Source organism: Pan troglodytes, chromosome 23 (assembly GCF_028858775.2).
Source record: "Pan troglodytes isolate AG18354 chromosome 23, NHGRI_mPanTro3-v2.0_pri, whole genome shotgun sequence".
In the NCBI taxonomy this organism is placed as follows: domain Eukaryota; kingdom Metazoa; phylum Chordata; class Mammalia; order Primates; family Hominidae; genus Pan; species Pan troglodytes.
Window position 1 is genome coordinate 34,060,763 of NC_086016.1, and position 15,108 is coordinate 34,075,870.

The window sequence follows — 15,108 nt, forward strand, 5'->3', positions numbered from 1 at the left end:
GTTTTACCCAACCTCACTTCCCATTCTTAGGCCTCTCTTCTCACCATCTCCCAGGTCACTGCCAAGCCTTTGCCCATGCTGTACCCCAGGCCTTAATCTTTTTCCTGACTCTCCTTCAAGATCCAGCTTATCCCTGTGGGCTGAGCATGCAGTAGATGCTCAATAAAATTATCAGCGAGCCCAAGGCCCCCTCTCCTGCACTGCCCTTGGCATGTTGAAATCAAGTGGGGGCCTTGTTTTAATCATCATTTTCCTAGCTTGTCGGGCAGCCCAGCCCAGGGCCTGGCACAAGGGACCCTCAGTATCCAATACCAGCCAGGATTGGGAGGGGCTCAGTGACCAGCCAGTTGGGCCACCCCAGCTCTTTGCCACAAGAGAAAGTTCAGCCTGGGTTTGGACTCAGATCCTGGCCCCACCACTTACAGGCTGCGTAACCCTGAGCAAGTCACTAACCTCGCTTTTCCTCAGGTTCCACGTTTTAAATATGGGGAGGCCAGCTGTGCCCACTATGGGCTGGGTAGTGAGGATTAAAGAGGAGAATGCTTGTACGGGACTAGCACTGTGCTGGCTCCTAATGTGTCCTCAATATTACTTGTCCCGCCCTGGCCACCCAGTCCCCTCCTCTGGTGGAAGGCACAGCCTGCCCAAGGCTACGTCTCAGGTTGGGTTCGATTGTGTGTGTCTGTGTAGCGGGGCTGTCCCCGAGGGTCGGACTCGATCCTGCCCCGACCAGTACAAGGTGTGGCCCAGCAGAACGCATGGACAGGCAGGGCTCGGGGCGGGCGGGACGGCTGGGGCGGGGCTGGGCGGACCCGCCCCTCAGGGCACGCGGCCTCCCGGCTTCTCCGCCAGTATGTTTGCTTGCTTTTGGGGCCCTTCTCAAGCCAGATCTCTAACGTGGATGGAGTGGCGCGTTTCAGGGTGGGGCTATGACAATGCACTGCCTGTGCAGCCGCCATCACCGCGCCCCCTCCACCGGCTCCGCAGTCTCCTGCCCGGCTTTCCCTTCTCCACCTCCATCTCTGCGGCGGTAAAATGCAGCACTCGCAGAGCGCCTGCGCGGCTTTCAGGCCGGGCGGCTGCGGCGGCGGCGGCGGCGGCGGCGGTGGCTATTTATAGTAGGTGACGTCACCTTGAAATAGACCGTTAGGGCCGGCCCGCCCTTCCCCCCTCCCACTCCCGCCGCTCCCCGCCGCCCGGCCTGGCCACTCTCACTGCGCAGGCGTCGTCCCGTCCTCCCATCCCCCAGCGCGGCCGCCTCTCCTCCCTCGGCGTTGTCCGCGGCGCGAGCCACAGCGCGCGGGGCGAGCCAGCGAGAGGGCGCGAGCGGCGGCGCTGCCTGCAGCCTGCAGCCTCCGGCCGGCCGGCGAGCCAGTGCGCGTGCGCGGCGGCGGCCTCCGCAGCGACCGGGGAGCGGACTGACCGGCGGGAGGGCTAGCGAGCCAGCGGTGTGAGGCGCGAGGCGAGGCCGAGCCGCGAGCGACATGGGGGACCGGGAGCAGCTGCTGCAGCGGGCGCGGCTGGCCGAGCAAGCGGAGCGCTACGACGACATGGCCTCCGCCATGAAGGCGGTGAGCGCGCCGGGAGCCCGGGCGGCTGGCCGGGGGGGCCTGGCGTTGGGGAGGGACGGGGATGGCCGCGGGCGGCGTTCCCCTCCCGGCCATGGGCGACCCGGCTGGGCGTGGCCGCCCGCCCGCCCTTAGCCCGCGCTTCCCGCTCCCGCTGGGCGTCCCGCCACTACCTGAGGCTGGGCCCGGGGTGGGGGATCCGGGAGGGTGCAGTTCGGGATCGCGAAGGCAGCCCCGGAAGGGGGGCGGGCCGGTCGGGGTCGCCACATCTTAGTTCGGAGCCCGGCCGGGGGCAGAGGGTGCCCTAGGGGACGCAAAGGAGCCGCATTCCTCCTTCTAGAGCGTTTCACCGGACCCGGGGGCTCCCCCTCTCGTCTTCCTCCGTTCCCCAACTTGGAATAAAGAATCACCTAGTAAGTGGCGCCCTGTCTCAGCTGGTTTTCTCTGCCACGACCTGAAGTCTGTAATTCCGATCTGTTTTGCTCTGCTCGTTCGAATTGTTCTGGTTCCATCTTCCCACGCCTGGGGGTCTGGCTTTGTGTGCGAAGACCCCTTTCCTGCAGTCTAGGCGTGGACGGGGGCGGGAGAGTGGGCGGAGGGTGTGGGGCCCCACTTCACAGCCCCAGGTTTGCTGCTGCGCTCTCTGCTTGGAGATTAAAATGAAACGTGACTTCTAGGTGAGACGAATCTGTGTGTCTTTGCATTCCTGAGACCCTCATAAATCGATTCTGCAGCTTCTCCGGTGGATGAGTCGTGCCCAGCCACACCCTAGCAAAATACCGTGGGTCACACACCACCTGCATTTCTGAGTTCCGGTTACCATCTCACTCTCTCTCCACGTTATTTTACGTTTTCTGTAAATGAATATTTCCTCTCCCTGCGTCAAGGTCACACAGTGGTAGAACTACAACTGCGACCACCAACCTATGTTCAGTGTACAACCTCCTGAGACCTGGGAGGATCCCCTTGAACTCCGCCTTAGATCTATAGATTCAGAAATTCGGGCGGTGAGACTCAGACATCTGCATTGTAACCAGCTCTCACAGGCGATTTTTAGCTGGCTTAAGTCTGAGAATTACTGCCCATGATTATAGTAAATGTATCCTTTGCTGGCCTTTTGGAGGGAGTTCCGAAAAAAACTGCCAATACAAAGGCTCCCTAAAATCTTAAGTCATTTGGAAAGCTCATTTGAAGGCTTTTGATGTTAATATCAGATGAAATATGTAGTTGGGGCCAATATTTAGGATTGTTCAGGTAAGAAAGGTACTTGAAGAGTTGCCTTTCCTCTGGTGTCCTTGTTACACACATAACTGGGTGTGTTTGGAAACCAGCAACACCGTTGCCCGTATGTTGATTTGTTGGTGATCTTGACTTGAGCACTATTAGCGTGCTGTTGTGGTGAGGCAGGTTTTCTTGCAGACCGGGGGACGGTCTAGGTCTGGAGGCTGAACTTTATGTAATTCAGGGGGTCCTTTAAAAGAAAATCTAAAATATAATTTTGCATATTTTACAAAAATGGGACTGACGAATGCATTTCCTTGGAAGGGACCCTGAACCTTAATTTTCTTTGGGATAAAGCTGCCTCTGTCCACAGCAGGTCACACTTAAGCCCCTCCTCCCCAGGAACTGAGTGGTGCTGGGATTATGCAGGCTGAGGCCTCTCCACACATTTTCATGAAGTGGTTGCTCACCCTCTAAGTGAGACGTAAAGACTGCAGTGTTCGGAGCCCTTCGGGAAATAAATGTGGTGAAAAGAAAGGAGGGACAAGGTTTAAAGGAAGGGGAAATGGAGGTTAAGGAAAAATGGCTAGAAGGTGTGTTCTGGAACAATCAGAAACCTGAGGCAACTTGAAATGGGGGAAAAAGGCAAGAATGGAGAGATGTTACCAGAACGAAATCTAGTTTGAGCAGAGAAAAAGACTGGCTTTCTAGTAGGCTTGTAAAATGCTTTCCTGCAGCAAGCTACTTGTGTCCATAGATCTTCTCTGGAGGGTTAAGGTAGCCTTTTGTAAACCAAAGGAATCTATAATATCTATATTTGAAATAATTAATGAGTTGGAAAAGCCACCCAGCGTAGAAGAGTCAATCCAAGCTTTAATTCTGCCATCTCAGAATGGTGATAAATTCTCCCCCATCATCTAAATGGAATATATTGTGCTTATAGATATTTTCTTTAAAAGAAAAAAAAGAATATATTGGAAGGGACTGGCAGGGGTCACTTTCCCTGCTAACTTGGTGTTTGTAGATTAAATTCTTAAATGTTACTGGGATGACTCAGTCTCTATGTTATTAATCTCATCAGCCTTAACTAAGGCTTTTGGAAAGGGTGTAAGTTTCAGTAACCCTCTGGGTTTACCTGGGCTTTCTTCAGGGCTGGGGAAGGGCAGGTAAGTAGCCTGCTGTAGGGAGGACGGAGCAGGACACATGTGTTGAGGATATATTCTGATGCCACCAGTCTGTAACCTTGAAACTTACATCTTGGCTTTAGGTCCTCTGAAGTATAAAACTAGTGATGTTGCTGTTATTAACAAGTCAGTTTTGCCTTCAGTCTTCTAACTTGTTTTCTGTTTCCTTCATAATTAAAATGCTCACTTGATAATACTGCCTTCCTGTAATGATTGATGTTCCTTATTCTACCAGCGTCATCTGGAGGACAGTGTTGGTAAGCTTGAAGAAAAATCGTGCATATTGGAAACAATGGTCTTGCCTCAAACCTGTTGAGAACTTCTCTTCCCTGCTTCTCTCCATAATTTGAAGAAGCAAGAAATGTTTCTGAAGTGAAGCATAAAGGAGTATCTTCAAGCTCTCTCTATCTCATACCTACCAGCTTGCATAGAGTATAATAGTGGGAAGAAATATTGTGAAAGATTCTAGAACCTAAGTCCTTTCTAGGCTAGGCAATTCTAGGCTACACAATTCGTAGTCTCTGTAAGTACCATTTGATAACTGAAATAAACCTATAAAGTGGGATTAAATGTTAGTCCAGAAGACTAAGTGATTTAAGGAAAGAGGGAAAATAACCAGATAGATTTCTGGTGGATATTCACAGATAGACATAATTTCATCATGTATTATGGCCCTAAGTCATCTATTTTATATTAAAACATAGATGGTAACTGTGAAGTTATCAAATGTAAAAATTACTGGGCTAGCATTGTGTTTTAACACTGATACACCAGTTGATTACAGTGTTGACAGAAAACGGGCAGAAACACGTTTAAAGTACCTGCAGAATATATATATAGAAATCTTTTTTTTTTTAATCAGTGTTGACCAGGTTGGCCTTGAACGTGTAGCCTCACCTCCCCGAGTGCCAGGGCAACCGGCCTGAGCCACAGCGGCTCCCTAGAAATCTTAAGTGCAGGAAACAAAACTACAGTTTAAGGAAACAGGAGTCGGAGAGGAGGGGCACTTGGCCCAACCACTGGCAAAAGGCTGTTGTTGCAACAGCTGTGAGATTCTGGGAAGTGGGGAAATGAGCAGGTGCTGTGTAAAAGTGCACAGCTGACTGCCCCAGGTGAGACAGATCAGTGTCACAGCGAGTAGGAGGATTTTGAGGTGTGATTAGTATTTTTTTTTTTTTCTTAAAGAGATGGTCTCGTTCTGGAACCCAGGCTGGAGTGCAGTCGTGGCACGATCATAATTCACTGTAGCCTTGAGCTCCTGGGCTCAAGTGAACCTCCTGAGCAGCTGGGACTACAGATGCATGCCACCGTGCCCAGCTAATTATTAAATTGTATAGACAGGATCTCTATATGGTGCCCAAGTTGGTCTCAAACTCCTGGCCTCAAGCAGTCCTCCTGCCTCAGCCTATTAAAGTGCTGGGATTACAGGAGTGAGCTACCACACCCAACCAGTAGGAAATCGTAAAGCCACATTGATACTATAGTTTGAAATATGTAAAAACTAGGGAGCTATGTTTCCCACTAACTGGGCATTTAAAATGTAATCGTCTTTGAGGAAGGAAGAAGGCCCTGGATTATTCTTGTAATAGTTTGAATTTAAAAGGTCCTTTCAGGTGGGCAAACAGCTTACGTGGCTTTCTTGCACTGAAATAGAAACTGTAGTCCCCATGTGGGTTTGGGTCCCTGAATTATCCCCAGAAGAACTTCCACAGTCCGGAACTGACTCCCTTAAAGAAACCAAAAATGTATTTTCTTTGGTGGGGATTTTCTTTAGTTGGTCTTTGTCTGGGATTTTATATCAGTGACAGACTGTAGCGTCACACTTTTCCAGAAATACGGTTTCGGAGAGGGTACCCCTAACGTTTTGTGTGTGTGTGTATTAACATTTAGCAAGTATATAACATATTTTACTTTTTTTTTTTTTTTTTTTGAGACAGTTTCGCTCTTGTTGCCCAGGCTGGAGTACAATGGAGCAATCTCGGCTCTCTGCAACCTCTGCCTCCCGGGTTCAAGCAATTCTCCTGCCTCAGCCTCCCAAGTAGCTGGGATTACAGGCATGCACCACCATGCCATGCCCGGCTAATTTTGTATTTTTAGTAGAAGATGGGGTTTCTCCATGTTGGTCAGGCTGGTCTTGAACACCCGACCTCAGGTTATCCACCTGCCTCGGCCTCCCAAAGTACTGGGATTACAGGCGTGAGCCACTGTGCTTGGTTAGAACTTATTTAACTTTTTAGGCACTTGGTAAACGGTAGCTGTTAGTCCATGTGTACTTTTTTTTTTGGTGGGGGGGAGTCTTGCTCTGTCGCCCAGGCTGGAGTGCAGTGGCAGGATCTTGGTTCACTGCAAGCTCCGCCTCCTGGGTTCACGCCATTCTCCTGTGTCAGCCTCCCAAGTAGCTGGGTCTACAGGTGCCCACCACCTTCCATGTGTACATTCTTGTTTAACAATTCAGGGTAGATACTGTTACTCCCTTTTACAAATGAGACTTTCAGAGGTTGATTTTCTCATGGTCAAACAGCTAGTAAGTTGTGAATTCAAGATTCAAACTCAAATTTAGAGCTCTCATTTTAACCACTATGTAACAATGCCCCATGAGGCAAAGGGATAATATGTCTAGTATACATTCTGGTATATTAACCATTGTCAGCATTGGTGACTGAAATCCAAGAACTCTTCATAAGTGGGCTTACTAAACAAATAATTTTATCTGTTGGGTGCAAGTCATTTTTTTTTTTTCCAAATACGATTAAGAACAATCTGCCATTTATGGGTTTTAGCTACAACAGAGAAACATAAGAGGGAAACACATATCTGGATTTTGCTTGTTCTGAAGGCTTGGAGGCCTTTTTTTCTTTTTGCTTAACAAAGTATTGAATTTGAGTTTCTCCTGAGTTAAGAAGTGCAGGACTGTGTTACATTTTATTTGGGGTATTTTAAGAAATTATTTCATATTCTTGGCACCAGTTGTTTCTCCATATTGCCTTTAATGTATTTTTCTCCCTGCACCCTGTAGTATATTTTTATGCAGGCCCCAAAATTTCTGTCTCTAGGTTGCTGGTAAAATTCCTCCTAGTGTCCAAGTGGAGGCAGCTTGTCTTCTGTCCCAGCATTTTGGTGCTCCTCCCACCCCTACTCCTGGCTGCAGTGGCATTCCCTTCTGCGGTGGTGAGTGTTGGCACTTCCAATGATCCGAACCTGGCACAGCTTCTGAAGCCTTCAATTCGGATGCCTCTAGGGACAGTAGCATACAGTAATGCCATTCAGATGGTGTTGTATTTAATCCTTGCCAATCCCCATGAAAATGTTCAGTTATGTCAAAAGCAAGGCAAAAGCAGTCTCTTGACTATACAAGGGTAGCTGTTTTATTTGACTAAAATTTAGCTTAGAGTGGATGTTACTTACCTGAACTTGCCTGCTCTGAGCTTGAAGTTTAGCCTATTTGTGGTCTTATAGAATTGCAGCCTCATCCTGGTGAGGATAAGGGGCTCAGCCTGACCCTGGCTGGTGATGTTCTTGCACAGTGGCCTGTAGGACTTGGTCTGTTGGTGGGTATCTTTCCAGCTTGGGGCAGGCCAGGCAAGATCCTCACTTCCTAAGCATTAACTTGGGAAAGAGCTCAGCAAGCTTTCATCCCTCTAGCTCATTTTTTGTTTTTTCGAGACAGAGTCTTGCTCTGTCGCCCAAGCTGGAGTGCAGTGGCACAATCCTGGCTCACTGCAACTTCCACCTCCCGGGTTCGAGCGATTGTCATGTCCCACCCAAGTAGCTGGGATTACAGGTGCACGCCACCATGCCCAGCTAATTTTTGTATTTTTAGTAGAGATGGGGTTTCTCTATATTGGCTGGGTTGGTGTCGTACTCCCTGGCCTCAAGTGATCCGCCTGCCTTGGCCTCCCAAAGTGCTGGGATTACAGGTGTGAGCCATCACACCTGGCCCCTCAAACCCTCAAACTCACTTTTCTCACACAGACACACACACGTATACACACACTTCTGCCAAAGAAGCTTAAAGGTTTTATGATGTGGTTATGTTTACTTAATCATGAGAATCATTTACTCATATCAAAAGCAAGCTGGTTGATAGCATGTAGGTGTGGGTAGCTATAAAGGATGAGCCCATAGCATGTGTGGAGCTGTGAAGGATGGCAGCATATTCGAGTGAGGTAGCATTACCCCTAACTTAGGCAGCTATGGCCTGGCAGCTCGGGGGTGGCATTTTTGTTTGCTCAGTGTTACTTTTGATGTTGGATGTTTCCCAGATTGAGAACTTTAAATTTTCCTAAATAGTCCCTGTACTGTTTTTGGCAGTGGATCTGTTTTTACTCACACACATAGTTTTTTGCCTTGTGAGTAGTGGGTGGAGGCCCTTAGGGGTTTTTGGGTAAATGAATAGTGTCATAGGAAGATAAGTGAATGATCAGCAGGCCAGGTCATTTTTGACATTTAGTAATGTTGGGGGTAGTCCTGGAGCAGAGAAAATGTGTGAAGTGAGTGCCCTGGGGTGGGGACTAGGTGTAGCCAAAGGCTGTTTGGTCAGGACGTGAGTAAAACTGGCTGACAGGGAAGTCCAATCCTTAAAAGAAATGGAGAGGAGGGCCTTTGTGCATGGGAAGAGCCCATCAGTTTAAGGTTGTCCTTCAGGAAGGGTGTAAGTAGGATTACAGAGGGTGGGAAGGCAGGCAGGACACCTAGAAAGCAGAGGCTGTGAGCAGAGGTGGCGAAACCCCTGGTTTGTGGCCAGGTGAAGACTCAGTGCCCAGTGTGGCTACACTGAGGGAAGGTGCCGTGTGGCGGAAATGACTGTTGTAATCTTGGTGTTAGAGCGGAAAGAGGCTGAAAACTATTGTCTAGGCCTGTCTCTAAAATTCTGTCTTGTTGTTGCTTTATGTTCCTGATTTGTGGAGATGCAGCAAATGTGATTTCATTAGATTTTGCAGATGATCTTAGGTAGCATGGTTGGGGCCTGGAGAGCATCCATTACTCTGTGTTGCCACCCGGTGTTTGCCTCTCAGTACAGTTTATGACTGAACTTTTCATTAGTTCTCCTGGCTCCTGTATTTTGGTATTTGAAGTGTTGGGAACTGGTGCTAAGTATCATCCATCAAGACTGGCTATCCATCTTTTTGTTTTAATGGACTGTCTGATTTTACATGGGTCTATAATTTTCCAGTCTGGGAAAAACTCAGTTTTCTTTAGTTATCTGGTCAAGTAGTAAGCCATCTTCATTTCATGTTTCCTTTTGTTAACTGAATTATAACCCAGGAGTATTAAAAAATACTGTATTTAAATGTATCCAGTTATTTCCTAGTTAGGCTCTGGCTGGGGTATTAGGAACAATATTTGCTTGCTGAGATATGTTAGTCACCCTCAGCTAATGCTGATAGTGATTCATTCAGACTGGCAGGCAACCAGATGATTGTTACATAAACACTAATACTCCCAGTAAATGATTTTTCTTGTGAAGGTGTCATCATAAATACTGCACAGTAGGCTTTTTTGGCAGCTTATTCCTGATGGAGAAGGAATATGCTTACAGATACACCCAAACTTCACGTTAGTAGGAAGCCCTGCCACACCTTTTATTGGTGCACAGGAAAAAGGAAATCATGGAACATTGGAGCTGAAGGAGGCCTTGGAGATCATTTGGGCTAATCCTGCTTATTTTACTTTGGATGTCCAAAAAGGTTGTGATTTGTTTAAGGTCACATAGCTAGCTCAGACTAAACTTCAGATGTCTTGGGTTTAATAATTATACCGCCTTTTGTGTTATGCAAGCATTCTGTATTATACATACATGTATTTCAGATTTGCACTCACTTTAAATGATATACTCTGGGAAGTTACCTTGGTGTATCTTTGCCAGTTTCACAGAAGCAGCTTTGTTAGTCACAGGAGGAAGTATATTGTGACTCCTTATGGATATTATTTCTATTTTAATGCCAAATGGCCTTAGTTTAATTACTACAAGATCAAAGGAGCTCTCCAAATTCTGTTGTTGCCTTATGCTTTGTTTTATTGAATATTGCTCTAGAAATGCAAGTCATTCTAGAGGATTCAAGCATTCTGAAATTTATCAGAATATTTGGGATGGAATTTTGATTTAGAAGTGTTGTTCGTTAAAAGACTAAGTAGTTATTCATCTTTTTGTAGTTCATAAGTGTGATGATTGGGTTTTGACATGCAGGTGTGAGATGTGCCACCCTCAAACCTTGTTACAGCATAGACACGTGACCCTCTGGTGTGGGCAAAAAAAGACTAAGTTATTAAATATTTACAAAGTCTCTATTTTCCGCAAGAAAATGTATGTAAGTGTTTAAAGGCACTTACTGGAGGAGGAAACTAGTGGGGTTATAGGTGTTCAGCTGGATTTAAGGGGAGCATGGATTGTAGATTCATGGTAGACTGGGGCAGATCACAGTGAGAGGTATGGAGACTACTAATGAATATGTGAGGATGAATAATGAGAACCCTGGCTTGACCGGAGTGGAGGCAGCACCCCTGGGGAATGGTCAGGATAGCTTTTAGCCAAAGACCACACTGAAGAAAGAAGTGGGTAGGCAAAGGAGAGACTTAATCCTGTGTTAAGGGTTTGTAGCAGAAGAGTAGGGGTCCTGGGGACAGGGAAATGGAGAAATTAAGAGTGAGCTGGTATTTTTATTTTGTCTGGGGCTTGGGGGTAGGGAGGACTCAGACAATTGCTTGTTTTACTTTGTGAGAACTTGGCACGTTTTCTGATTTTTACCTGTAATAACGATTACACTTGCTGCTTATGTCCTTGAACCACTAATTCCCCAAATAAACCATCATTGTTCATGATTTCTGATACTCCACTGCTCAGTCTTCTCAATCCATTTTAAGTGTGTCTGTTTGAATATGCTATTGATAACTTTCCCCATTGAACTTGGCCTTTTCCCTCTGGAGGTTCTGTCCTTACAGATTGGTTTAAGTAATACCTTTTTTGTTTAGTGTTTTATGGTTTCCTAAGTGGTTTGCTTTCTTTTTTTTTCATTGTTGAAATTAAAGACCTTTTGGATAAGCAGAGACTGATTTAATAAAATTAAAGACCTTTACCAGTAGGTCATATTAAGGAATCCCTCTACTTTAGACGACACACCATCTTTTAAGGGCTTGTGAAACGTCCTGGGTCAATTTAGGAAGTCATTTTCTTTGCTTGGGCCCAGACCAACTCTGTTAGCAACTCTGTTAGGAACTCTGTTAGGAAACTCTGTTTCCTAGGGGTTGCTGAACCTAGTACGACAAACTGGATAGCTTAAAATAATAAATGTATTCTCTCGTAGTTCTGGACGCTAGAAGTTTGAAAGTGAGGTGTAGGCAGGCCACGCTCCCTCTGAAGGCTCTAGGGAAGAATCCTTCCTAGGCACTCTCCCAGCTTCTGGTGGCTTCTGGCACCCTTGGTGTTCCTTGGCTTGTAGATGCATCACTCCAGTCTTTGCCTCTACTGTCACATGGCATTCTTCCTGTGTGTGTGTCAAAATCTCACTATCCTTATAAGGACACCTGTAATTGCACTTAGGGCACACCCTAATGTCCAGTATGACTTCATCTTAACTAATTACATCTGCAAAGACCCTGTTTCCAAATAAGGTCACATTCACAGGTACCTAGGGTCAGAACTTCAGCATATCTTTTGGCGGGGGATACAGTTCAACCACTGCAAAGTCTAATAATGCTCTTCCTACTAACTGCATAGCTAGTTCACTTGTAGTTGGCATCATGAAGAACTAAGGGAAGTTAAAGCTTGTGAAATTTAACTCTTCCACTTAAAATAATTGATGCTTCCATCCTTGATGACCAGAGTTTCCTGTGAGGTAGGTCAGAGTACAACTTGCTGCTGAGTAGCTGTGCTTCCTTTCACCGGGAGCTGGGGGTACTTTCATGTCACTTATGAATTATTCTTCATTTTGGTTTGGGAGAGGGCTGGGAGTATCAGTTAGGGTTCCATGTGTAGCCACACAGGGCGAAGCTCTGGCCACTGGATCTGTGTGATGTTCCATCTGATCTGTGAAGCCCCACCATCTGTTAATGTGTATTTGAGGAGTGGTTGGTTCTTTCCAGAGTATGAAGCTGGAAGCAGAGTCTGGAACACTTCCAGTCTGTTGTCTTTGAACGTTTGACACAGGGACCGTACGATCTTACTGTTCAGAGTATCTTTTTTTTTTTTTTTTTTTTTTTTTGAGACGGAGGCTTGCTCTGTCGCTAGGCTGGAGTGCAGTGGCGCGATCTGGGCTCACTGCAACCTCCAGGTTCAAGAGTTGCTCTTGCCTCAGCCTCCCAAGTAGCTGGGACTACAAGCGCGTGCCACCACGCCCAGCTAATTTTTGTGTTTTTAGTAGAGATGGGGTTTCACCATGTTGGCCAGAATGGTCTCGATCTCTTGACCTCGTGATCTGCCCGCCCTTGGCCTCCTGAAGTGCTGGGATTACAGGCATAAGCCACCGCGCCCGGCCTGTTCAGAATATCTTTTGCAGAATAGCTGAAGCTCGAGGTTTTCTTCTTCACCATTATGTACTGCTGCTGTACAACCTTTTCATAATTATCCTTAGTCCCATTCCTCTACCAAGGTGAAAGCAACATCTTATCAGACCCGAATTATGAATTTCTCAAGCCCCTATGATTTTCTGTTTTGGGTGCCAAGTATTTATCTCTTCTGTTAGACTACAGTCTTTCTTCACATAGGGTTCATGTCTATATTGGTTTTATCCGTGGGTGGTTTTTATTCTCCAGAGTGACTGACTTGTTCATAATCCCGTTCTTGAGAAGGATTGTTGATTATGTTGAAGGGAAGGCTTCTTACCAAGATTTTCAGATTTTGCTTTCAATGTTTATCTTTTTGGGGTTTTGCAGGTGACAGAGCTGAATGAACCTCTCTCCAATGAAGATCGAAATCTCCTCTCTGTGGCCTACAAGAATGTGGTTGGTGCCAGGCGATCTTCCTGGAGGGTCATTAGCAGCATTGAGCAGAAAACCATGGCTGATGGAAACGAAAAGAAATTGGAGAAAGTTAAAGCTTACCGGGAGAAGATTGAGAAGGAGCTGGAGACAGTTTGCAATGATGTCCTGTCTCTGCTTGACAAGTTCCTGATCAAGAACTGCAATGATTTCCAGTATGAGAGCAAGGTGTTTTACCTGAAAATGAAAGGTGATTACTACCGCTACTTAGCAGAGGTCGCTTCTGGGGAGAAGAAAAACAGTGTGGTCGAAGCTTCTGAAGCTGCCTACAAGGAAGCCTTTGAAATCAGCAAAGAGCAGATGCAACCCACGCATCCCATCCGGCTGGGGCTGGCCCTCAACTTCTCCGTGTTCTACTATGAGATCCAGAATGCACCTGAGCAAGCCTGCCTCTTAGCCAAACAAGCCTTCGATGATGCCATAGCTGAGCTGGACACACTAAACGAGGATTCCTATAAGGACTCCACGCTGATCATGCAGTTGCTGCGAGACAACCTCACCCTCTGGACGAGCGACCAGCAGGATGAAGAAGCAGGAGAAGGCAACTGAAGATCCTTCAGGTCCCCTGGCCCTTCCTTCACCCACCACCCCCATCATCACCGATCCTTCCTTGCCACAATCACTAAATATCTAGTGCTAAACCTATCTGTATTGACAGCACAGCTACTCAGATCTGCACTCCTGTCTCTTGGGAAGCAGTTTCAGATAAATCATGGGCATTGCTGGACTGATGGTTGCTTTGAGCCCACAGGAGCTCCCTTTTTGAATTGTGTGGAGAAGTGTGTTCTGATGAGGCATTTTACTATGCCTGTTGATCTATGGGAAATCTAGGCGAAAGTAATGGGGGAGATTAGAAAGAATTAGCCAACCAGGCTACAGTTGATATTTAAAAGATCCATTTAAAACAAGCTGATAGTGTTTTGTTAAGCAGTACATCTTGTGCATGCAAAAATGAATTCACCCCTCCCACCTCTTTCTTCAATTAATGGAAAACTGTTAAGGGAAGCTGATACAGAGAGACAACTTGCTCCTTTCCATCAGCTTTATAATAAACTGTTTAACGTGAGGTTTCAGTAGCTCCTTGGTTTTGCCTCTTTAAATTATGACGTGCACAAACCTTCTTTTCAATGCAATGCATCTGAAAGTTTTGATACTTGTAACTTTTTTTTTTTTTTTTGGTTGCAATTGTTTAAGAATCATGGATTTATTTTTTGTAACTCTTTGGCTATTGTCCTTGTGTATCCTGACAGCGCCATGTGTGTCAGCCCATGTCAATCAAGATGGGTGATTATGAAATGCCAGACTTCTAAAATAAATGTTTTGGAATTCAATGGGTAAATAAATGCTGCTTTGGGGATATCATCTCTGTGTTTGGTCTTGATTTTTCCCCCCTCAAGGAACTGTTTAACCAGTCACAAATTGTGGTTTGAATCTCTCAAACATGGAAGCATTTGTAGTACGTTATCCAAGTTTTCCTGCCCTCTGATTTCATTACATATTTTGCAGCACACACATAGGATTCATAGATTTTAAATAGTTTTCTGTGAACCCAGCTAACATAGCCTCTCTGATCAATTTTCCTGATAACTGGTGCTTTTTAATGAGCCTCGCAGAACAAAATGCAGTCTTCCACAGTATAGCACCTCTGAAACATTGTGGGCTCTGTTGAACTTGAGAGTGTATTTAACACTGAAGGTAAATACGGAGCTTATACACGTCCTCAAGTTTTCTTAATGTAATAAAATATTAGGGGCACAACTTGCACCCCTGAAATCTTTAGTGATTATTGTTAAGCGTTTAGTATTCTTTAAAATAGAAAAGCAAACCTCATTGAGTTAAAAAGCCTAACCTACCCCTTAAACACTTGCTTGACCCCAATGTGTCTCTCTTGAGCCTCAGCATCACTGGCTGACTGTTCTTGAGTGAGGTGGTTTCCAGCTCCTCACGATTTTTATCACCTCCAGAGTGGCACCTAGGAATGAACGTTTGTTAGGTGAGTTGGTTCAGTTACACAGAACCCTTAAACGCCTTTTTCTGTTTGTTTTTTTGAGATGGAGTCTCGCTGTGTCATCCAGGCTGGAGTGCAGTGGCATGATCTCGGCTCACTGCAGCTTCCACCTCCCAGGTTCCAGCCATTCTCATGCCTCAGCCTCCTGAGTAGG

General features: G+C 46.2%; 1 protein-coding gene and 1 non-coding gene across 2 annotated transcripts; both read left to right on the plus strand.

Moving 5' to 3' along the window:
* Window positions 1-1,145: 1,145 nt before the first annotated feature.
* YWHAH (tyrosine 3-monooxygenase/tryptophan 5-monooxygenase activation protein eta) lies at window positions 1,146-14,308 on the plus strand. The gene is made up of 2 exons (XM_001151423.7): window positions 1,146-1,571; window positions 12,842-14,308. Exons 1-2 carry the CDS (start codon window positions 1,485-1,487, stop codon window positions 13,493-13,495), a joined length of 741 nt encoding a protein of 246 aa, XP_001151423.1. The 5' UTR covers window positions 1,146-1,484; the 3' UTR covers window positions 13,496-14,308.
* Window positions 10,115-10,217, plus strand: LOC112206823 (small nucleolar RNA U13). Its single transcript, XR_002941292.1, has one exon. It is a non-coding gene; the product is annotated as a small nucleolar RNA U13 (small nucleolar RNA).
* Window positions 14,309-15,108: the final 800 nt, after the last annotated feature.

Bases quoted from the DNA above. Each gene is read 5' to 3' on its own strand.
- YWHAH (XM_001151423.7), top strand. From the start codon at position 1,485: ATGGGGGACCGGGAGCAGCTGCTGCAGCGGGCGCGGCTGGCCGAGCAA. The intron at 1,572-12,841 runs GTGAGCGCGCCG...GGGGTTTTGCAG, and splicing joins TGGCCTCCGCCATGAAGGCG to GTGACAGAGCTGAATGAACC.